Below are 25,098 nucleotides of genomic sequence, written 5' to 3'. Positions count from 1 at the left end.
ATAGGTCATCAATATCACATCGGCGGGGGTCTGAGGCCTGGCACCCCCTGCTGATCAGCTGTTTCGGGAAGCTGCGGTGCTTACTGGGACTCTGGTAAGCGGCGGCCACCGAGACACTTACCGAGCACAATGCCGTACATCGTGTAGTGGCTGTACTCGGTATTGCACCCCAGCCTCATTGACTTGCCGTGCGGCTGATGTACGGTGACCTCACATGGCCTGAGAAGAGGCTGTGCTCATGGCGCTCCCTGCCTCTTCTAACAGCTGATGGGGGAGATCTCGGGTGTTGGACAACCGCCAATCTGGTGTTTATGTCCTATCCGGAGTATAGGTCATCAATATTAATTCCCAAATAAACCCTTTAAGTGAACGTCCTTTGTTAAGAGGATATCCCATGGAATTGTTAGCTTAATCCCTAAATATAGCCTATATAGCTATTAACTTATATTTATGTAAATCAAAACAGAAAGATGCAAATAAAAAGGGGGAGAAAGCATTGTATTAAAATGTAGTCTCTAAGCTCACGTAATAAAATCTGCCGTTTCTAATAATTGCCATCTGACGGACCCATCCACTCCTCTCGGGATCATTTTCTGACACCTTTATGGCCGTACACTGTAACGGGAATCTACCCCAGCCTATGGCAGGTTTCACTTTCTGGTAGACGGAACAAGATGCAACTAATGTAGTGAGTTTTGCACCCCTAAGTAAATTTATTGCACCTTACCCCAGCGGACTTATTACTAAGACGTGTGAAACGCCAGTCTTTTGTGAATGTGCCGCCTGGTTCACGTCGGGCAACTGTCGCAGTGTGGCTTTGTGAGGAGGCTCAAAGGCTCTTCTACAATGAGTTACTGAATACAACCGTAAAACCCATAAAGAACCACCTCTTACAAACCACTTGGTGGCCTCCAAGCCCATAATTGTCATCCGAGATAATCTTCTACCCGCTCTCTAAGTAATAAGTGTACCGCCGCCTTTTCAGGGATCTGCAATAAATCTCTCTCCCCAAATGTTTATTGGGCAAGGTTGATATACCCAGAAATCTCTCCCTATTGTTGTTTCCGGCCTCGAAACGCGTGTCTCTCCCAGCTCTATAATTATATGCTGAGGATGCTTTTCTCATGCTAATATGCCTAACCAAATAAGCAGCAATAAAACAGGCAGAGTGGAAAAGGCCCCCTATTCAGACGCTTTCTCCTTGTGTTTACTCGTTCTAATGAACTAGATCAACCAAAAGCTCATTATTTAAGCAGAATGACAGCGAGTCAAGTGCAGCTCATTTGCTTGGCTCTAGAGTATATGCCGTGTGCCAAATGCCCTGAAAATGCTCATCGCTGACCTGTTTCCTTCTCTCCTTAAACGAAGGACATAAGTCTGTCTAAAAGGCTGCAGGATTTACAGTCTGCAGGGTATCCCTTACGTACTTTTTGGTTGGCACCACACCAGGTGGTATTACTGAACAAGGGCATTTCCCAGGTTTCACAAATTTGAAATACAAATTTTTTTTATTTCTTTTTTGAAATTCCCAAAATTTCCCCCATATTGGCCACCGCGACAGCACTTTCTGGTTGTTTTACTCTGTGTCTTGTTGTTCTTGTTGTTGGCCCACTAAAAAGTCTGTGCCGTTGGAAGGACCTGACTGGGTCGCTATCTGTCCCTACAATTTCATGGTTTCTGGTCTAGGGGGTAAAATCCTTCTACCAATGGAGAAATTTAGAGAAACGCTAATTAAAGGCTAAATATATTGTGGAGGGTAACGTTACAAAGCTATGGTTCTTCCTTGTAGATCACATAAGCTGTCAGTCGATCAAAGCAGCATCGGCCGCCCATCTAATGTGTATGGGGGGGTTCCTCACCTTTCCCCCTTCTCAAATGTATGGCCGGGTTAACTGTATCATGGCAAAATCTTCTTCACCTTATTACCACATGGCTGAGCAGTCGGAAATGTCCTTCTCTACTTCTATCAATGGAAAATTCATTGGGGGAGGGTGGTTTTTACAAACATTTGCCCTAAAGCAGGGATGCCCAACCTGCGGGCCTCCAGCTGTTGCAAAACTACAACTCCTAGCATGCCCGGACAGCCTACAGCAGGGCATGATGGGAGTTGTAGTTTTAAAACAGCCGGGGGGCCGCAGGGTGAGCATCCCGCCCTAAAGAAAACGTGTCAGTACTACTCTGGATATGGACCAGTCCATGTCTTTGTTAGAAGTATAATCCCCCCTTATATTTTAGCTGCACCATCGCATATACTTCTTATGGTAGAAGACCACCTGGGAGACATTTACTGGAAGAAGATTTCTTGTCCAGCTCACTGAGGTGGTTGCACGCGCTCGGTTTCAATCTTCAACTGCTGCCAGCCCTGTTTTCTATTACAAGCTGGGACAGTTACAGGGAAACGGTGGCAGCAGAAAGGACACACTCCCTGAGCTGTGATGGAGAGATTCAGCAGAAAGGACACCTTTTCATGAGCTGTGATGGAGAGATTCAGCAGAAAGGACACCTTTTCATGAGCTGTGATAGAGAGACCACCAATAAAAATATAAAAAATTCACCCATTTGTGGTCGTCTTTGCGCCAAGAAGTGTCTGCACCCACTTATCTGGAGATAGGCCATTGCCAGCTTAGTCCCCTCTCCCTTTTAAGAAAAACATACATACTTTGTCAAGCCGAGCGTGCATGTGAAAGGCTGGACAACTGCTATCTGAACTGTGTAGTCACCTTTAGGCGTCATGCTCCCTGCCATATTACAGCTATGTACAACCTCCGAGATGTATGAAGCCATAATAAGGCGCCGCTAGAAGACTATAGGCCCTACTCTACCTCTATTTCCCCACCATTGCTTTTAGTTTAGAACAGCCCTCTCTATATGTATAGTCACAGCACATGGGGTCTACGGCTCCCCCAGGGAATGGATCCACGTGCCTCAGTATATTGCCCTCTGCCAAGTGCATGCGCCCGACTTGTGCATTCTAGTACACCCCAGTCCAACTGGAAACCGACCAACCATCAGGTCCTGTGCTATGCTAGCATTTTAGAAGCCAGTTATATGTTACTATACAATCCAAATATACAGGGGCTGAATGTGCGTCTACCAGGACACAACGTCATCTGTTTTGTCTTATCTCCCCAGAAAGTAATTTGGTTCCCCCCCCCCCCCCCCCCCAATCCCTCAGCCCCGTCTCCGAGCGTCCCAGTGACCTTACATGAGCGATCCATCTGTGCATTAGCATTGCTGGAGGGAAGTGTTTGTATCTTTTTGTCTAAAAATACTTTATCCTGTAGGACTTGTGATCCATGAAAGTTAATTGAAACAATTTCTCTTCCAACTTTTGGCAAGCGAAGCATGCATTATGAGCATTAATATCTATAAATTGAATTGTTAATGAATCCAGACACTAATAATGAATGCAATTTTGCTGTCTTAACTAGAAAGGCTGGAAATTATCAGCTTCTCTGGTAGAATTTCTAATCATTTTTGCTTATTAAATAGCCAAGCTATGCTTTTAATAAGCTAATCGCTTTTATCTGACCCCACAGGAGAATCCGTCCTGATTAGAACCAGGTTTCCAACTGCAAAGCATCTTGTTTTTTTGTTTTAACCTTCCTCCCCCAGCAGTAACTGCTTTAACGTGGGGGATGGCCAGGACCCCCATAGCGTGTCCTTGGTTAATGTGTGTCTGTGAATTCTGCACATCTCTCATGAAAGGGGATATTTAATAAAAGGTTCTGCTTGTTTGGATGACCAATGCAAACGGTGAAATATCAAATTGCTCTATTGATGTTTTTGGGTGAAGAGCTTCTCTAATTGAGCTTGAGGTTGCAGTAGTTTAACTCTCTTTAAAGGGGTATTCCAGGATTGTCATATCGATGGCATATTGATTAGCGGACGGAGATGGTTAGTGTGTAGTTCAGCCGCTGGAGCAACAGGTGATTGGTGTGGGTGCGGAGCGTTGGACCTCCACCGACCAGATATTGATGGCCTATCCTGAGGATACGTTGTCAATATAAAAATCCTGGACAACCCCTTTTAAGCCCCGGGCTAATTTTCATTTTTGTGTTTTTATTATTTTTTTTCCTTCCCGCCTTCTAAGAGTCATAGGAGCACATTTTTTTTTAAGACCAGCGTTTTAGTCGCCAGTCTTAACTCCTACACCTGGCTCTGCTGGAGTTATGAAGAGGCGCCGGCCTCTATATAACTTTGGCAGATCCAGCGCCACTTCTAAATGTAAGACCGCTTCCTTGCGGCCTTACATGTAGACCTTTTCTACGCCTAATGCAGACCTAGAAAATGGAAAATGAGACTGGGGCCCCTTTTTTTTTTTATACCTGGTGCAAGTGGGGAGAAGTTGCAGATTGCAATACACCTAATTTAGGCGTGTTTCTGTTTAATAAATGACCCCCATAATTTTTCTTTTTATTTTGACTACTTTTCTGCTCACATAGCTCTAGAAGGGCTTAATTTTTGTGGGACCCTTTTTTTTTTTTTATGGATATATTTTACCATATCGTGTATTGAAAAACGGGGGAAAAATCTATTATGTGGTGTGAAAAACAATCTGCCATCTTTTTGTGTCATGAGCTGTAGATATTGGTACCTATTTGGGGTACATACAATTTTTTTATAACTTTTTATTACAATTTTGAGAAAGGTGATCAAAAATTGGCGAATCAAGCATATTTATTTTTTACCATCATGGCGTTCAGCATGCAGGACAAATATTTAGATGTTTTAATAGTTCAGATGTTTTCGGATGCAACGCAACATTTTTGTAAGTAACACTGGGAAAGGAGGATTTGAACTTTTTAATATTTTTGTGTTTTCAAAAACCATTTTATTTTTAACGGGCTTTTCAGACCGCTTGATTATCGGAAACAAGTGTTCAAAGACATAAGGCAGCTATCGACTGGCTTGAGCCATAAAGTCTCTGCCCGCTTGCCTCATCTGAGAAAGTGTATGTTCTTAGTAGGAAGATGTGGAGACAGCTGGAAGTGTACGTTCAGCCATGTTAAAAATCCACCTTGCCCGATCCTTATCTCCCCCAACGTTTGCCATCGGGGGAGAGTCAGGGCACCAATACACAACAGATGGTAGGCCAAAATCCCTGGCTTCGGCCTTCATTCATCTAATGTGTACTGGCAGCTTAGAGCTTTTGTGTCACAGCAAAATAAAAGTCCTACGTGTCATTTTTATTTTATTAGTCCTATGACTGGAAAGGTTGTACGTGACTATGGGACTTCTGAAAACCTGCTCTTGGCTTCTCTCCATAGGGAGCAGATTTAGGGTAAGTTTCTGTATAGCCTTCATATTCTATATGTGACTTTTTGTTTGCTATACTTTTTGAAAATGTCCTACAAGTGACAACTTTACTTGTGACTTCTGAACCCTCGAGCGTTCCCCGAAATAACCTTCCTCGTAGGTCTTATGTAAGGCTTATATGAAGAGGTTGCTATAAAGTAAAGACTGTTTCCTTCTAACTCTAGAGAAGATCTTTTGGGCATTTTCACACATAGCGGTTATGCTGAATGTTTTACCCAGCGCTGCGAAAACCACATGAGGTTTACAGCTGATTGCTGCAATGATTAGTGAAAACTCGGTGCGTCCGCTACGTGTGAATGTACCCTTGAGGCTCCTTCATTCATGCATAGACACAAGCTGTGTTTTTACAGCATTGTTCTATTTTTTTATAACATTTAAAACATATGTTTGTCTTTCTTCGCTGGCTGGATTCATTTTTCCTATCACCTCATACACTTCTCATTTCCATGGTTACGACCTCCCTGCAATCCAGCAGTGGTGGTCGTGCTTGCACACTATAGGAAAAGGCGCCAACCTATCTGTTGGCTGGGACCATGGGAGTGCACATAGGCTGGCACTTTTTCCTGTAGTGTGCAAGCACGACCACTGCTTTTGGATTGCAGGGTGGTCGTAACAATGGAAACGAGCAGTGTATAATGCGATGGGGAAAATGAATCAAGCCAGCAAAGAAGGAAATATGGACAATCCCGATACATTAGTAAATGGCTTCTATTAAGTTCCTCCACATGATGAATGCCACTTGCCGAAGTGAGACAACCCCTTTAAACACTTTGCTAAGCTTTTTATACCTCATCTCCCAAAGGGGTGTGGCTTCTTGGGAGGGTGTGACCTAAATGCGCCTCCATGCGCAAAGACAAAATTCTAGCATAAATATGGCTCAGGATTTGCAATCCTCCAAATTTATAAATCCCAAGTATGCCAGAATAGTAAATTTGTCTAATATTAAGACACTAATTCGTATTCTTAATGTATTGTGTGCCACCTTTACTAAATCTACTTTGCGTAAATCTCGCCTTAAAGGGCTATCGCCATCTCAGACATTTATGGCATGTCCTCAGGAGGTGGGGCCCTCAATCTAGAGCTGGGTGCGGATCGCTGTTTGTTTCCCATCTGTTTTTTTCTTCTTTTTTTTTTAACCCGGCACCAGCAGCTGATTGGTGGGAGTGTCTTGTGTCGGACCCCCACCCATCTGACCTTTATTTCCTATCCTGAGGAGAGGTCCTCCATATCTAGAACCCAAAAACCCCTTTAAAGGCCTCTTTCACATGAGCATGACTGATTTGGTCCGGATGCGTTCAGTGAAACTCGCACCATTTTGCAAGCAAGTTCAGTCGGTTTTGTCTGCGATTGCGTTCAATCGTTCAGTTTTTTCTGTGCGGGTTCAATGCATTTAGATGTGTTTTTCACGTGATAAAAAAACTGAAGTTTTATAAACAACATCTCTTAGCAACCATCAGTGAAAAACGCATTGCATCCGCACTTGCAATGCGTTTTTCACTGAAGCCCCACATTCACTTCTATGGGGCCAGGGCTGTGTGAAAAATGCAGATTATAGAACATGCTGCGTTTTTCATGCAACGCAGAACTGATGCGTAAAATGTACACAGACCCATTGAAATGAATGGGTCAGCATTCAGTGCGGGTGCTATGCGTTCACGTCACACATTGCACATTGGAAAAAAAGGGGCCTAGCGGTAAATTCATACGTGGCAGATATGCAAATATACAGTCCTGATCAAAAGTTTAAGACCACTTGAAAAATGGCAAAAAATCCTATTTAGCATGGCTGGATCTTAACAAGGTTCCAAGTAGAGCTTCAACATGCAACAAGAAGAAATGGGAGTGAGACAAAACATTTTTTGAGCATTCAATTTAATGAAAGCAACGAATAAACTGAAACAGGCTGTTTTTCAGCTGATCAAAAGTTTAGGACCACACCTCCAAAAATAAACTAAACCCCCCCAAAACAGAAATCCAACTTCCAAACATGAGCTCAGTAATGAGTAGCTCCGCCGTTATTGTTTCGGCATGCTTGATGCAAGCGTTTCCATGAGGTGAGTGGGAACATTTCTCCAAGTGGTGAAGACGGCCGCACGAAGGCCATCTACTGTCTGGAACTGTTGTCCATTTTTGTAAGCTTCCCTTGCCATCCATCCCCAAAGGTTCTCAATTGGATTTCGATCAGGGGAACACGCAGGATGGGCCAAAAGAGTAATGTTTTTCTCCTGGAAGAAGTCCCTTGTCCTGCGGGCATTGTGTACTGTAGCGTTGTCCTGTTGAAAAACCCAGTCGTTACCACACAGACGAGGGCCCTCAGTCATGAGGAACGCTCTCTGCAACATCTGGACATAGCCAGCGGCCGTTTGACGCCCCTGCACTTCTTGAAGCTCCATTGTTCCACTGAAGGAAAAAGCCCCCCAGACCATTATGGTGCCCCCTCCAGTGTGGCGCGTAGAAAACATCTCAGGTGGGATCTGCTTGTCCTGCCAGTAACGTTGGAAACCATCAGGACCATCAAGGTTACATTTTTTTTCTCATCAGAGAATAAAACTTTCTTCCACCTTTTGAATGTCCCATGTTTGGTGCTCTCTTGCAAAGTCCAAACGAGCAGTTCTGTGGCGTTCAAGGAGACGAGGTCTTTGAAGACGTTTTTTGTTTTTGAAGCCCTTCAGTCTCAGATGCCATCTGATGGTCATACCAGTCACCTGTATGGAACTAATGTTATAGGTGTATTCCGGTATATTCTCAATATGTAAGTTATATTCATGAAGTCTTTACAGTAGTGTCCCACATAATCACTCTCCATGTACTGCCCCAAAGTGTGCTGTTTATAGCTCTCTGCCTAAGGTTTTGACCTGTAGTTCAGCTTGGTGGTCGAGCATGCTCAGTTCCAGCGTTGGGAATTATAGGAGGCTGTAACTGGGAAACTAATGTGAAAGGCTCAGCAGTGAGGGAACACAATATGAGATACGCAAAAGGGTGTGGACAGGGGAGCCTGGCATAGATATTGGAAATGCATGATGGGATGTGTGGTCTTCTAACCGGAGTACCTCTTTAAGTCACAGGAATTTCTGCTACAAATCTGACCCTTGTGACTTCCCTGTAAAAGACCCCACTGCCTCCTATTGTAGAGGGTGTTCTCCTCTAGAACGCTGCTCTGTATCTTCTACCCCCCGGTAATTCCAGAGCCTTCAGTCGGCGTTATAACGCGTGGACTGCGATGATCAATTATTTCACAGGACAGAAACTGGCTGTATTTACAGGAACAAAGAGACTCCCAGATAATGAAAATCCTTCACTTTTAATGCCTACATTATAAAAAAGCAAAATGTACCCTGATGAAGAAGGTTAACAGGCTTTTCATCCATCAGTGCTAAATGGCTGCGACTATTGAAGGGGATTTATACATTTCAGAAAACGACGCTCACTTGCCAGTGGCTGTCTCGTATAGAAATCAGAGAGTGAGGGGGTCTGCCGGCTTGGATCCCCCTTTATGAGCCTCTAAGTAAGCCATTTCGGTGGTCTTTTGCCATCATGTTTTAGATGTTTGCCGACGCCTGTTCATTGAATGGTCGCCATGTAATATTACGTTACCCTTGAGATTGTGAGGGAAATATGTGTCTCGGAGAGCCTTCCCAGTTGATAGTCGAGAACCTCTAGGACCAAAATCTGCTTAGCTCATTCTGCTATATCACATGCTGCCTGCAGATTACACAGCATTTTTATAGTGATGGGTTCACTTTAAGCAACTTTCCGAATAGTCTTCGTTACAGTTTTGCTGCAGTGGAGTTTGTGTAAATCCTTTTGTATAGCTAGCTGTGCTACAGCTTTTGACATAGATTGGGCAACACATTTCCTGGATATATGGCTCTCCTTGTTCTCCCCCTTCCTTTTCTTTGTTAGATAGGGAGGACGTACGCAGCAGATCAGAGTGTGGAGAGGTAGGAAGCTTCCAAGTCTTCATGGAGGACAACATAGACTGAATTGGAGGAAAGCACACACTGAGGGCGAATGAATCGCATAGTCTGTGTATTGGTGTACAGAGAGAGGCGAGAACTCATGGCAGGCTGCCAGGGGTCAGTCGCACTCTCCTCAGTATACGGGCTCGTGCACACGACCGGGGTTTGGGTCCGCAACCGATCCGCATTTTTTTGCGGATTGGTTGCAGACCCATTCACTTTAATGTGGAAGCATGAGATGCAGACAGCACACTGTGCCACCTGCAAAATTATAGAACTTGTCCTCTTTTTTTTCCGCATTACAGACAAGGATTGGACTGTTCTATTAGGGGCTGGACGTTCCGTTCTGCAAAATGTGGAAGGCACTCGGCTAATATCCACCTTTTGAGGATCAGCAATTAGCATGAGCCCTAAGTGAAAGGAGATCCTTTATAAGCTGTTGAAGGAGAAATGAGTCCAGGAATGAAGCTGTGGTGATATGAGATCTAGTGAAGTCAGCAGCATCCTGGACACACAGATCCAGCATCTATTACTGGGAGAGACACGTCCGCTTAAGAAAAGTTTGAAACTAGGTGCAGGTGCAATCCAAAAATGAATGAATGAAGATTGCAAACTGAAACTTCATGCAACTATTGTGACTCAGTCTTGTAACTTATAAACATCACTTTTTCATGTCAAAGTTGTCCATAGCTTTTAATTCCAAAAGCTGGTCTCTGAGGACTGGTCTTCTGGATTAGTCACAAGCTAGGATTGTACACACGCAATACATACAAACCGCGCACACATGTTCTATCATATATTGAGGTATTCCGAACATAGAGCTTCTACATGGAGGACACATATGTAAAAAATCACCACCGTCCTATGTGTAGCTGCAATCTGCAGGATCAGCGTTTGGGAACCAGACGGAGTCGCCTATAGGGAGGTGCAGCGCCGTAGTATGAGCAACATTGAAATGTGGACCTAGATGACCCTGTCCCAGAATCTGGGTGCACCCCCAGTACCTCCCAGTATAACCACATGTTTCCAGGGTTAGTCGTGGTGGATAAAAGGTAGACGATGGTCTGCCACACGCAGAAATAAAATATGATCAGAGATGTGTTTTGTAGCCACATTTATGCGTATTATTCTAAACAGATCTGTCTACAGGCGAGAGCAGGAGGAGGAGGGGGGGCGCTGCGGCTCGAGCAGATGTTGTCCTAGAGGTGATATTCACTGCTCTTAGTTGGAAGCCATGATTTACACATTTTTGTTCTATTTCTACAAGCTGCTTGGCTATTTTTCTTCCCCCTGAGATGCCAGCAGATCAGGGCAGAGGAAGCGAGTGATTTTATTGTATAGTCATCCAACATGCCGAAAACCAACATTGATCCTTAAAGGGGTTTTCCAAGTGTTTAATCCTCAGCATAGGTCATTGGTATCAGATCGGTGGGGGTCTGACTCCCAGCACCCCCACTAATCAGCTGTTCGAACAGACCACCGTTCTCCATTTGCGCTGTGGGCTCTTCGCATTCGTCAGTCATGTGACCCAGGTGCAGCACAGGATAGGCCATCGATATAAGATCAGCTGGGGTCCAACTTCCGGACCCCCGGCAACCAGCTGTTTGAGGAGACCGTGGCCTTTTCTTAGGCCTGTGACGTCATATGGCCTCGGTGTACCTCAGTCCTATTCAAGTGAATGGAGTTGAGCTGTAATACACAATGGACGTGCTGTACAGACTTGTCGTGCCCACCTTTATCGGCAGAATACAGGCACTCTAAATGACGGGTGTTCTGGGGATGCGTCTTGCTTAGTGTTTCCATCAGTCCATGTAGCTTGTATTCTCATGATGTTACCATTGCATCTAATAATCGTGGATGTGGCCGCTGAAAAATCCATCAGGTTTGCTTTTCTGCCGAAATATTGTGTCGCACAGCTCGCAGGCCGGAGCACGTTCACTGCCATTATGTGCAATGTACTAACGCAACTGGGCGATCCTATGTCATAAGTGTACAACTCGTTGTGTAGCCCTAGACGTATGCAATGCAGGGATTAAGGCACATCTCTAGCATCTATGGCGTGTTCTCTGTGTCTTTTCCCCTTTTAATATGTAACCATTAATCACTTTGGATCCTCAATACAAGGACTTTCTCTAATTGGCAAGGAATTTCCAATGCCTTGCAAATTAGACACAGACATAGTGAATAACTGTACAAATGACAGAGTATTCAGATACAGACCCCTTAAGCTGGATTTACATGGGCCGACAGAGCAGCTGATTGTTGGAAAGGAAAGGCGCGAACCGGGCCGATTTATCCGGAACGAGCGTTCCTGCGAACTGTCGTTCCTGAAAGGAGAAGTGAAGAAGACCGCTTGTTCATCGGGAGATCGGCGGCACATTTACATAACCAAATTGTCAGGAACGACCGCTCGCAGGAACGGTCGTTCCCGATAATCTGCCTGTGTAAATGCACCTTTCCTTCCTGACAATCGGCCGCTCAGTCGGCCCGTGTAAATCCAGCTGAAGCGTTCCTTCCCGACAGTCGCTGCTACATTTACATGCTGCGATCTCCTTCACTGTACGAGGTCTTTATACAGAATCATGGTTTCCTGCTTAGACAACACGATCTTCTGCCCAGAAGCCATGATCGGCGGCGCCTGCATGAACGACCGGATCACCTGATGAACAAGCTTTTCGCTGGTTCATCAGGTGATCAGTTGCAGATTGTCGGGAATGACCATTCGCAGGAATGGTCGTTCCCGTTAATCTGCCCGATTTTTCAGGCTGTGTAAATTCACCTTTCGGCTATGCATGGGCGACGGGACAATCTCTTGCATGCCATCTTGTGCTGTAAATCTGTTTAATGGTGCTAGAGTAACATTCATAAGCCACACACTGATTGTGCCACCATCACATCATCTGCTTTTTCCTCCCTTTATCTTACTAATGGTAAAGATGTGTTTTTTAAGTTTAGTGCATTTGATACCACATTAATAAGACACCGGGATATAAGGGGGAAGGGGGGAGTTTTTCCCCCCTTCTCTTTTAAAGACAAAGGCTTGCAGCATGTGTATGTCTAAGGGCTGCAGCGGGCTTTTGGGTTACATGATTTATTTACTGGGCCTCTGCTCTCTGTGTCACTGGGTGTGATCATTAACACTTCAGAGACTGTCTCCCCTGAAGGGCTGGAGCTCCCTCTGCTGGCTAGTGTTCGGAATTACATCTACACTTGTATTTCCTGTGCCAAACAGCAGCACACAAGCCTCACAAAGGAGAGGGTCTATCTGTTTTGTCCTATTGACTATATACCAATATGTGGTGATATATAGGTTGAGGATGGACTTATAGGTGGACAGGCATGAACGCGTGGGCAGAAAGTGTGTGTAATGCTCTGTCTCCATTACCCCTATGGATGTGTGTACACTTCTTCCATTATTACAAACCACATTCTAATGCACTTGGCCGTGCGTTGCCTGTATTTAATCTCGCCCAGCATATTTTTGCATTCATATTTTTTTATTTTTTCTATCTCCCAAGGAAAAGGGTCCTGTTTTTGTGCGATTTTGTGTTTTTATCACAATTGTAATTGTTTGAAAGCGTCGTGTATCTAAAAACCCCGGCATCTAATTATTCAAGACGTGTGTAGGAGGCTAGAAGGTTATGTCAGATTTTTGTGTGCGATTGGGGAGGGGGAAAAGGGGAGGGGGGGGGGGCGATCTGAAATGCAATTTGGGTTGAAAAATGAAATTTGTGTGATAAGAATGTGATTCAGCAGCGGCCCATAATCATATGCGCTTTAATAATCTTTATTTTGCAGGAGTCAGTTTCCAGGGCAACGGAGAGCGAAGCAGTGACAAGCTCCCCGCTGAACAGCAAGCGGCTGCAGGCAGGAATATCCGTGAGTCCCTTCCCGTCCCTGTAATGATGGCTGCTATTCCTCATGCATCAGATTAATAAGGATTCCTCTGCCCCCCTCTGTTAATACTTCCATTATTCTGTCGCTGTGAGCTGCAGTAATGGCAAGACGTGGAGCTGAGAAGCCCACTAGGCCAAGTGAAAGAACAGATGGAATATCGTTAGCATTTTTATGTAATTACATTTTTATTACTTCTATTCTTTTCTTCTCCTTGCCTTCTTTGCCGCTCCGTGCACCAATCACAGGGGCTCAGCACGGGGGGGTGGGGAGGGGTGCAGGGCTAGAGGTTTGCAATCTTCGGGTATTTGTGAAAAACATATTATGCGAAGAGTCGGCATGACCCTAAAAAGCGGGGAGACCTTATTTTTATTTTATTTATTTTTTTGTATGTAGGTGTGTGCCGTTAAATTTCCCTTTGTTGGTAACCTAGATTATTTCTCCAGGATGCTATGTAAAAGATATAAGCATGCTCGCCCGCTTTGCTGAGTTCACCATTTCAAGGAGGCGCTTTCTCAGGACTGGCGACATTTTTGCAAATGCAGTGCGCATCTTCCTTATTGCCGTACCCTAATGCACTTTGACATTTGCACACAGAGCCGCTGGCACAAGCAGATAAATGAGTATATATGTGTATGTGACACGTCAGCAGTTACCCCTCTGGATTTCAGTGCAGCCACAGACATCAGTGAGACAAGGAGCTTTGTAAGAACCTATTGGGATCATAAGAAGCAATGTTTGTAGTCCATGGCGGCACCTCGAGGTAGAGGGAGATGTAAGGTGAACAGTCCAGTAATGCATCAGACCAAACAGCCAAAGAGATTTACATACAAATGCAAAAAATAATCAACAAAGATAGATGTAAGAGCTGCCAATGGAGCAGAGCGCCTTGTGATGGAGCAGGTCTGCATTTCAGATCAATTGAACTGGGTATTCAGTATTCCTGGATATTTAGTACAGTTGCAGAGATGATCTCCTGTGCCACTATATTACAGTATGATCGGCAGATGTATCTGCACATCTCTACCCCATTATAAAAGGCAACAGAAAACAGTCTTTTATCACAATGGCTGAAGAACATGAAAGCACTCTGACCTCTTCAGACATTCAAATACCGAATAGCTCTGACGGGTCCTAGACCCAGCACTGCGCCATTCTGGCCAGTGATGGCAAACCATTTAGAGACCGAGTGCCCAAAGTGCAAACCAAAACTCTTATTTATCGCAAAGTGCCAACACGGCAATTAAACCTGCATACTACAGTCCAGTATAGTATTATCTTCCATGTACTTTATCATTTAGGCTACTTTCACACTGGCGTTTTGGTTTCTGTTTGTGAGATCCGTTCATGGCTCTCACAAGCGGTCCAAAAAGGATCAGTTTGCATTCTGAATGGAAAAGGATCCGCTCAGAATGCATCAGTTCCGTCTCCATTCCGCTTTGGAGGCGGACACCAAAATACTGCTTGCAGCGTTTTGGTGTCCGTCTGATGAAACTGTGTCAGGACGGATCCGTTTGGCTCAATCAGTTTTCACTGACACAATCTGGCACAATAGAAAACGGATCCGTCCCCCATTGACTTTCAATGGTGTTTCAATGGCTATGTTAAAGATAATACAAACTGTTCCGTTCTGAACGGATGCAGACGGTTGTATTATCTGAACGGATGCATTTGTGCAGATCCATGACGGTTCCGCACCAAACGCGAGTGTGAAAGTATCCTTGGCTATAATACCTGCCTCCATGTAGTGCGCTGCCTGTGCGTTCATAGTGCGCCCTCAGATGATAAATGGCAGGAAAAGTCTAAGGCATATTGGTAGACCATAGACTTTTTCCAGGGTGCGGATGCCCACAGAGAGGGCTTGGAGTGCTGCTTCTGGCACTTGTGCCATAGATTTGCCTCCACTGATATAGGCGATGTCTGTATTGTACCTCAGCCCCATTTTCTTTTTAGGGAACTGCTGGAATTGAACCCATGCTCTAAAGGCCCGTTTGCTCTGGCAGATTTTTGATATAGCACGTTGATTGGGGCTCTTTCAGACCTGCTTACACAGAGCAATCATCATAAGTGCACAGGGGCGGACTGGCCGTAGACCCTACAGGGAATCTTCCCAGTGGACCGGTGTCCAAGGGGGCCGTCTGAGACCTCTTCATGTCCACCAGATGGGTACAGAACAACCTGACGCTCCTAGTGTTTATTAGCATTGGAAACATCAGGTACTCCAGAGAGGTATTGTGTGCTCCACTGTAGTATTTGGTTCTGCTGGGGCAGTATATTGTGCCCCACTGTAGTGTTTGGTTCTGCTGGGGCGGTATTTTGTGCTCAACTGTAGTGTTTGGTTCTGCTGGGGCAGTATATTGTGCTCCACTGTGGTATTTGGTTCTGCTGGGGCGGTATATTGTGCAGCACTGTGGTATCTGGTTCTGCTGGGGCGGTATATTGTGCTGCACTGTGGTATCTGGTTCTGCTGGGGCGGTATATTGTGCTGCACTGTGGTATCTGGTTCTGCTGGGGCAGTATATTGTGCTGCACTGTGGTATTTGGTTCTGCTGGGGCGGTATATTGTGCTGCACTGTGGTATTTGGTTCTGCTGGGGCAGTATATTGTGCTGCACTGTGGTATCTGGTTCTGCTGGGGCGGTATATTGTGCTGCACTGTGGTATTTGGTTCTGCTGGGGCAGTATATTGTGCTGCACTGTGGTATTTGGTTCTGCTGGGGCGGTATATTGCGCTGCACTGTGGTATCTGGTTCTGCTGGGGCAGTATATTGTGCTGCACTGTGGTATCTGGTTCTGCTGGGGCAGTATTTTGTGCTGCACTGTGGTATTTGGTTCTGCTGGGGCAGTATATTGTGCTGCACTGTGGTATCTGGTTCTGCAGGGGCGGTATATTGTGCTGCACTGTGGTATTTGGTTCTGCTGGGGCAGTATATTGTGCTGCACTGTGGTATTTGGTTCTGCTGGGGCGGTATATTGTGCTGCACTGTGGTATCTGGTTCTGCTGGGGCGGTATATTGTGCAGCACTGTGGTATCTGGTTCTGCTGGGGCAGTATATTGTGCTGCACTGTGGTATCTGGTTCTGCTGGGGCAGTATATTGTGCTGCACTGTGGTATCTGGTTCTGCTGGGGCGGTATATTGTGCTGCACTGTGGTATCTGGTTCTGCTGGGGCAGTATATTGTGCAGCACTGTGGTATCTGGTTCTGCTGGGGCGGTATATTGTGCAGCACTGTGGTATCTGGTTCTGCTGGGGCAGTATATTGTGCTGCACTGTGGTATCTGGTTCTGCTGGGGCGGTATTTTGTGCTGCACTGTGGTATCTGGTTCTGCTGGGGCGGTATATTGTGCTGCACTGTGGTATCTGGTTCTGCTGGGGCGGTATATTGTGCTGCACTGTGGTATCTGGTTCTGCTGGGGCGGTATATTGTGCTGCCGGTGGTATTTGGTTCTGCTGGGGCGGTATATTGTGCTGCCGGTGGTATTTGGTTCTGCTGGGGCAGTATATTGTGCTGCACTGTGGTATATGGTTCTGCTGGGGCAGTATATTGTGCAGCACTGTGGTATCTGGTTCTGCTGGGGCAGTATATTGTGCTGCACTGTGGTATCTGGTTCTGCTGGGGCAGTATATTGTGCTGCACTGTGGTATCTGGTTCTGCTGGGGCAGTATATTGTGCTGCACTGTGGTATCTGGTTCTGCTGGGGCAGTATATTGTGCTGCACTGTGGTATCTGGTTCTGCTGGGGCAGTATATTGTGCTGCACTGTGGTATATGGTTCTGCTGGGGCAGTATATTGTGCTGCACTATTGTTACTGACCCCATCTGCTTGAGTTTTCTCTCACTACTTGTGTTGTCCTCATCTCCTGCACCCGCTTTTAACTTGGGACCACTTTGTTGTTTTTTTTTTCTGGGCCACTTTATGTTTGGCTGACTGTTGGGGAGGAACGCTGTGTCAAACTTTCAGGAAGGATAATCGGCCCAGTTCGCACCTTTCCTTCCCAACAATCAGCCGCTCAGTCCGCCCCTGTTTGCAGTCGTTCAGGCACGTACAGCTTCAGTATTGTTGTTAACGATTAATGATTTTTACGTCTGCATAAAGTACGGGCCGATGGTGCGGCTAGCTGCATGTGGTTATGCTATGCCCGCCCATGACAATCCGTGGCTGCACAATTTTACCACAAGATTTGTGAGGCAATTGGTTGCCTGTGTCGGGCGTGGCTTGGCTGACAGCGGCTAGCTGCACCGTAAGGCCTCTTTCACACAAGCGACTTTTCCATCCGGATGGGATGCCTGTTGTGAGCGCGCAGCATCCGGCCTGAATCCAGACCCATTCATTTCAGTGGGTCTGTGTACATGAGCGTTGTTTTTCTGCCTGATCATAGGCCTTAACGCTGCACAGTAATCTGACAGGGCTGATATTCTGGATCTACGCCGCTTTCCAGAAATCCGTCTAGCTGCTGCATGATCTGCTACACAGAATGTAATCTGGCCCCTGTGAGCCTGCTGGAGCTATTACAATGCAGTGGTTGTAATCAATGAACCACAAGGCTATTCCTGCTGTCATAAGGTTCAGACCGTGAAAACAGAACAGCAGGAATGAAACCAGTGACCGAGGGGAGAGCCGCAGGACCAGGGCTCGGGGGCATGATACTGTACACAGGCTCCATACACCGAGGCCAGCCAATATTTTCCTATGGCACACGCTGTGCACCGCAGGGGGTGACGCTCTCTAATGCGGATTCCAATAATTCTACATTGTGCCATAGCAGATCTCCTAATTCATCACTTAGGAACTCTGCTTTTCCTAATCGTGTCATTGTGAATGGAACATGTTACAGCACATTTGGTGAGGGGAGTAAAAAATCATGATAAACAAGGGTCCAGTTACACGGGCAGATACGCCATATCGTTCACTCCCTGCCTGTGTTTACATTGGGCAATGACCCTTATTCAGACCAATAGTTTCCAATATCTCTGCTTGCTGTCACTGAGGAACGCATTTTAGTTTAAATTCTTGAAGCTAGAAAGAAATGGAATAGACCTAATACTTCTCACACTGGATACAAGCGCAGCAAAGAACAGAGCAGCCGCGGTTCCCTGCACTGGTACATTGTAACAAACTATCAACACAGAGAAGAGATTTGTGCTGCTGATGTATGCATAAGGGCTCATGCACACGACCGTGTGCTGGCCATTCCGTGCAATGGGGACCGCGGCAACATCCGTGCAGCGGCCGCAGACAGACCCAGACCAATTCAACTTGAATGGGTCCGTGATCTGTCTACACCGCTAAAAAGTAGTGCATGCGCACTACTTTTTTGCGGACAGAAAACCCACGGAACCACTCCGTAGTGCTTCCGTTCCGTGCCTCCGTTCCGCATCTCCCGGATTGCGGACCCATTGAAGTGAATGGCAATACGGCCACGTGCAGCACACGGTCGTGTGCATGAGCCCTAAGGCGGAGTTCACACTTCAGTTTATTTCCATCAGTTATTGTTAGCCAAAACCAGTAGTTCTGTGTCTTTGAGCCGCACCTGGTTTTGGCTCACAATTACTGATGGAAATATCTGACCAAATAACTGAAGTGGTCTGTACAGGTCTCCGGTCTCTGGTCTAAACAAGAATGTTCATCATTACTTGACAGCAAACAGAAATCTTGAAAACTTTGAATTTCAAAGTTTCTCGATGGCCATACACGTCCTGGTTTCATTTTTGCAGTGATGTAATCTGGGTTGTCCGGGGTTAGGAACAGCGCCTCACCTGTCTGTTGCTTGTGTGTGGTATTGCATGCAGCTGTATTCACTTCAGTGGAGCAAAGCGGCAATACCAGATATAGCTCATAAACAGATGTATCACCGTTTTTTTTTTTTTAAATCTTTAAAGGGGTCCTCTCACGTCAGCATATAGCATTTATCATGTAGAGGAGGTTAATACAAGGCACTTACTAATCTATTGTGATTCTCCATATTGCCTCCTCTGCTGGCTGGATTCATTTTTGCATCACCTTATACACTGCTGGTTTCCATGGTTACGACCACCCTGTTATCAAGCAGCGGTGGTCGTGCTTGCACACAAAAAAAAAAAAGTGCCGGCCTCCCTGGTGCGCATATAGGCTGGTGCTTTTTCCTATAGTGTCCAAGCACGACCTCCACTGATGGATTGCAAGGTGGTCGTAACCATGGAAACAAGCCGTGTATAATGTGATGGAAAAATGAATCCAGCCAGCAAAGGAGGCAATATGGACAATCACAATACATTAGTAAGTGCCTTGTATTAACTTCCTCTACATGATAAATGCCATTTGCTGAAGTGAGAGGACCCCTTTAAAGGGATCTCATGCAGAGAGCCCTCATCAGGGCCAGTGGATGTGATTATGCGGGGGTCATCTCCTTGGGACCTCAGTGTTGGCTGCATGCCCTGAGCGGTAAGTGGCGGTGTATAAGTGTAGTCAGATATTCCCAGGAAAGCTGGGTGCCCACCCTATATCCTCCGTGTTCTATTAATAAGGGAGGAATTTTGCTCTGTGCGCCGGGCAGGCGTTGCGGTGCAGCCCTGTAGCACCTGCAGTCCCTCGCCAAGGAGTTTCATCTTGAAATGATTGATCTTGAAATTAGGAAGCGAGTAGAAAATCCAATTTGGAGAGGAGTTTTAAAAATCCCTTAATAAAGCTACAGTGAAATGTATGATTTAACACGAGCACAAATAGCCGCTATTATGTGTTATTAGCAAATGGCAGTTCAGGGAGCCCGGCCTCGCTGCTGCCTTGGAGCGCCGGGCCCTGCCTCTGCTGTCTGCATTGATTTGTGGCGCTGTGTCATAACGACACCGGGAAGCAATGAATTGAAGATGGAGCGGTGATAGGATCTGGAGGGGGCACACACAAGCTGCGCAACTTTTCTATCTCTTCAGTCTGATTAGATTTTTTTATTTTTTTTTGCCTTCTCTTAGGAGTTTTCAGTTTGTAATAAAAATGGTAAATCAGTAGCACGGGGGAGAGAAGGGAGAGACTTTAGTGCTGGGAGGTGGATAGCCGATGCTTGATTTGTGTGGACCTGGTACGAGACCAGCACAATGGGAGCCGCGCCGCTTCACAAATGTCAAAGAAGATGGTGAAATATCTACAAATCTCAGTGCAACCGTTCCTGCTCGTCACACAGCCGGCCGCCATATTATCTGACCGGTGATCACATGAAAGTTGGCCCTCCTATAAAATGGCTACGTGTATTGATCGTCTCCGGATTAGAGCTCACAAGTGTAACGTGGACTTTACACAGACGTGTGTCTCTGGTTGGGAGCTGATGTCCCTAGTCCTGTTACATTGAATTGCATGGTAGCTACCTATAGGTGGCACTAGTGAGACAGTCTTCTTCCTTCTGGAGGAGAACTAATTTGCATATTTCCCAGGGAGCATTGCCTGTAGGACTACCTGCCCCATTTTGATCTCCACAAGGAGAGCCAGTACTTTCCAAGAGTTACTGTGTATTTTTCTAGCGCTTTGTATATGCTTCCACAACGTTTTCACATATAACCCGCCACACACACAAATTAACTTCCTGTGATATTAAAGGGGATTTTTAGGATTTTGATATGGGTTGAGCGCCACAGCCACTCCTAGGCCAGTGATGTCACTTTTATCGGTCACATGACCTAGGTGCAGCTCCATCTCATTCAAGGGAAAGGGGCAGAGCTGCAATACTAAGCACAGCCACTAGCCAATGGACGGCGCTGCTCTCGGTAAACTGTGAGGAGGCGGCTGGGACACTGACAGGAGCTCTGGTGAGCGCAGTGGCTTTCCCGATCAGCTGGGCCGCCGTGGGATGGGCCCCCAGCAATCTCATTTTGATGACCTGTTTTGAGGGTAGCCCATCAGTATGAAAATTCTGCAGAACCCTTTTAAGTCTGTATTGCTTGTGGGGGAATTGGATTGTAAGCCTCTATGAAAGGAGTAGGCAACTTCTGTCACTCCAGCTGTTGTGAAACTACAACTCCCAGCATGCATACTTGTTCTGCTCTTCTCAGATCTCCTATAGAAATTATTGGAGCATGCTGGGAATTGTAGTTTCACAACAGCTGGGGTGAAGAAGGTTGTTGACCCCGTCTCTATGGGAACAGAGAATGTGTACAGCGCTGTGGAATATACTGGTGCTATATGAGCAACTTGAAATTAATATTTATTATTATAGGATAACCGTCATATTTTTTTTAATTTTTATTTGCTACTTATTAGAGCTAGGTATGTATACCTGAGTTAGTCTGTCAATGATTGCCAAAAGATCTGTAATTACCTTATAATAACAGCTTCCATTAATGTCCTCTGTCCCTTTCCACTGCTCCCTTTAAATGACAGTTGCTAGGGCTTGTCTGTCTCTGGCTAGGAAGACAGAGGGGCGGTCCTTCACACTGCATGCCTGCATTAGGCTTCAGAGTGAGGAGGCGTGTCTCTCAGTAATCCAATCTGATTGGCTGGCAGGAAGCTGCTGGCTACAGCAAGTTTGTATGTGACCTGTGGGAATGCAGTTTTGGCCTCAGAGAACTGGCAGAGGAGCCATCTTGAGAAGATCCTCATAATGTAGGATTCAAAACGTCCGTAACTAAGGAGAAAACTCAAGGAAAACAGTGGTATGTGAAGAAACTAAAGATTGCTTTATGCATAATGCTGCTGCAGCAGTAACATATGCTAAAATAGATTTTTGGATGAAAATATGACGGTTATCCTTTAAAGCGCCATTCACTCCCTGGCACTGTACACACACCCTTGCTGTCTTTAAAACGCCACTACAAAAAGCAGTGTTTGCAGGGCGTGTTCTAATTACCTGCTGGCTGACGTGTAACATCTGGACACACCGATGGACGAATCTGAGGTGTATGGCCACCATAACACTGGTCAGTGCTGACAGCGCCAGAATGTGTGGGGAGCCACCCGATTGACAAGTTTAATGGTAACGCCCAGTAGTCAATTTATTTATAAGAGCAATGACACAATGTAGAGTTGTAAGAAAAGGTTTACATAATTTCTAAAACGGACTGCCTAATTGACCAGAATGGGGTCTGCAGAAATCCATGCACATGCTGCAGACACTGCCCCATTCAGATGCATGAAACGGATTTTCAATGGCATCAAACTAGCTATATGTGAATATATGTACCCTATGAGGTGTCACATTTATCATATAGTAGAAGTTGATGTCAACAGGACATTTCCTTGTAGCGTCTTTCAGAATGATATCTATTTCTGCGAGTTCTTGCCTACATGTCACCATCTTGATGCTGGGCTGTCTGCCTTTCTAGATCAGTCTGTTAGGAGCAAGCATTATTGGTGCAGATAAAATCCATTGCCCCCTATTTGGATGTTCAGGTTGTGGCAGGTATAACATGCGCAGGAAGGATTTAGGATGCAGTCAGTGCATTACTCCACTTGGACTGCAGAGGGTGCTGATGTGCAGGCTGAGTGCTCCAGTATCCACACTATGCTGTGAAGTGGTGAGAGCTCCATGTCTGCACAGACCGCTGTGTAGACTCCATAAGCCATAAACCCATTTCTTTATTGCACCGATGGAACAGACCTGCACTAGGCAGCTTGTGCAATCTCGCTATGAGGCACTGCGTACTTGTGCTCTCCTCACTGTCACTAGCCCCTGATATCAACCTGAGTTTTGGCACATTCCACTACAGGCAACAAGCCTTTATTTTTTACATTTTAAAAAGGAACTGCAGACCCTCTAGGAGGAGAGGGTCCCTTGAATTTATCCTGAAAATTTGTCTAATAAAAAGTTGTGCAGATTTCTTAGCGTTTTTGTCATCTCTGCAGTTTTCTTTAGGGCTCAAGTACACAACAGTGGCCGGCCCAGGAAACTCGGTCCGTGTGTCTGCCACATCCCCGGGGCTAACTGCAGCTCCCTTGACTCTTAATAACTATCATAGTAATTTATGATGCAGTCCGTTCAGATCTGATCTCAGGACCATGGCAGTTTGTTAGTGAACTTGTGGTTTTAGGCAAACCAAGTGGCCATTAATGTTTTTTTTGTTTTTGTTTTTTTCCCCCTAAAAAACAAAAGGGACAAAATGACGCCGGCTCTTCTCTGGCCCAGCCCGGCGGGCGGCCGGCCGGCTCTTCTCTGGCCCAGCCCGGCGGGCGGCCGGCCGGCTCTTCTCTGGCCCAGCCCGGCGGGCGGCCGGCCGGCTCTTCTCTGGCCCAGCCCGGCGGGCGGCCGGCCGGCTCTTCTCTGGCCCAGCCCGGCGGGCGGCCGGCCGGCTCTTCTCTGGCCCAGCCCGGCGGGCGGCCGGCCGGCTCTTCTCTGGCCCAGCCCGGCGGGCGGCCGGCCGGCTCTTCTCTGGCCCAGCCCGGCGGGCGGCCGGCCGGCTCTTCTCTGGCCCAGCCCGGCGGGCGGCCGGCCGGCTCTTCTCTGGCCCAGCCCGGCGGGCGGCCGGCCGGCTCTTCTCTGGCCCAGCCCGGCGGGCGGGCGGCCGGCTCTTCTCTGGCCCAGCCCGGCGGGCGGCCGGCCGGCTCTTCTCTGGCCCAGCCCGGCGGGCGGCCGGCCGGGTCTTCTCTGGCCCAGCCCGGCGGGCGGCCGGCCGGCTCTTCTCTGGCCCAGCCCGGCGGGCGGGCGGCCGGCTCTTCTCTGGCCCAGCCCGGCGGGCGGGCGGCCGGCTCTTCTCTGGCCCAGCCCGGCGGGCGGGCGGCCGGCTCTTCTCTGGCCCAGCCCGGCGGGCGGCCGGCTCTTCTCTGGCCCAGCCAAGCAGTGAGATTATTACACAGCCTCTATGGACGTTTTCCCCAGACGCGATCCCAGACTCTTTTTCCAGACACTTGGGGTTATTCTTCGTGTTTGATAAACATCCAGAGAAGATCCTTGCACACTGGTGATCGCTTTGATGGACAGAACCAGTATATCCAGTCATGAAACAGATCCTCTTTGAAGTCGTCTTTGTGTAGCGACAGCTCCTCAGCCTAATGCCTAAAAAGGCTTCTTCAGAAATCACTTCCATAGTCGTATGTGGGAAGTATCATTTACTATTAACTGCTGTTAGAACCATAGGCTTACAAATGGAAGAAAATAAAAAAGGAAAAAAGTGACAAATTTTACACATCACATTTTCAGAGACATAATTTACCACTTTACGAATGTGTCCTAATAAGGTAATTTTTAGGGAAAATCGCAGCATAATGGCAGTAGATTTAGTTAGTGGTTGGAGGAGGATGTTTGATGTGTTTTTCCTTGTTTCTAATGTAGTATTGTGGATTCTTTGCATCTTGTCACATAGCACGTGTAGAAGGCTGTGTATGTCATCCGCATGTGAGCCGATATTATAGCCTCCTTATCTGAGGTCCGCAGGGAGTCCTCCCCTTAGTGTCCATATTGTAGTACCATAGACCCTGGAGGACACTTCTGAGGGCGGTAACTGGAGATGACTATAAACTGGTGCAATGTTCATCTGGTTCTGCTCTAAAGGGATTACAACCCTATACAAGTATGGCTTATCAATAGGGACTCAAAAACGGAGGCCCCAAAGCACTAGGACAAGGTTATCTGATATGCCGTATGTGAGACATACCCTTGATATCTTTGTGGACCCCTTGGATATTTTTGATGGGCGTTTTTATAAAAACTAGTACAAGAAGAGCAGCTTCCTATAGAAACCAACCATGCCACTTTCATCCGCGGTATGGGGTTCAGGGCGAAGGACCTTCTGTAGATACACTAGTAATAGTGCAATAGACATATTTTTTTCAACCGATTCAACACCCTTTTCGTTTTAGTAAATCTGTGTTTGGTCAGTATGTCCGTTTTTCTTTGCCCTCCATATGTCATACGTACTCCATGGACACTGCTTAACTGAAAGTTCATTTCCAGAGCATCTCCTACCAATGGTCTGTTAAATACTAACAGAACACACATGCCATACCTATTGTGTCATACCCATAGACTTC

The 25,098-nt window shown here is 46.4% G+C and overlaps 1 protein-coding gene across 3 annotated transcripts in view; it reads left to right on the top strand.

Moving 5' to 3' along the window:
- PMFBP1 (polyamine modulated factor 1 binding protein 1) overlaps window positions 1-25,098 on the top strand; it is a 140,043-nt gene that overhangs the window by 27,040 nt on the left and 87,905 nt on the right. For all 3 annotated transcript variants that reach the window (XM_040409345.1, XM_040409343.1, XM_040409344.1), the window contains exon 3: window positions 13,077-13,157. In XM_040409345.1, the coding sequence (XP_040265279.1) occupies window positions 13,077-13,157 (81 nt within the window). The remainder of the gene's footprint in view (window positions 1-13,076; window positions 13,158-25,098) is intronic.

Source organism: Bufo bufo, chromosome 10, assembly GCF_905171765.1.
Source record: "Bufo bufo chromosome 10, aBufBuf1.1, whole genome shotgun sequence".
NCBI lineage: Eukaryota > Metazoa > Chordata > Amphibia > Anura > Bufonidae > Bufo > Bufo bufo.
Note: the sequence above shows the minus strand (reverse complement) of the source record. Positions and strands in the feature narration are given on the sequence as shown.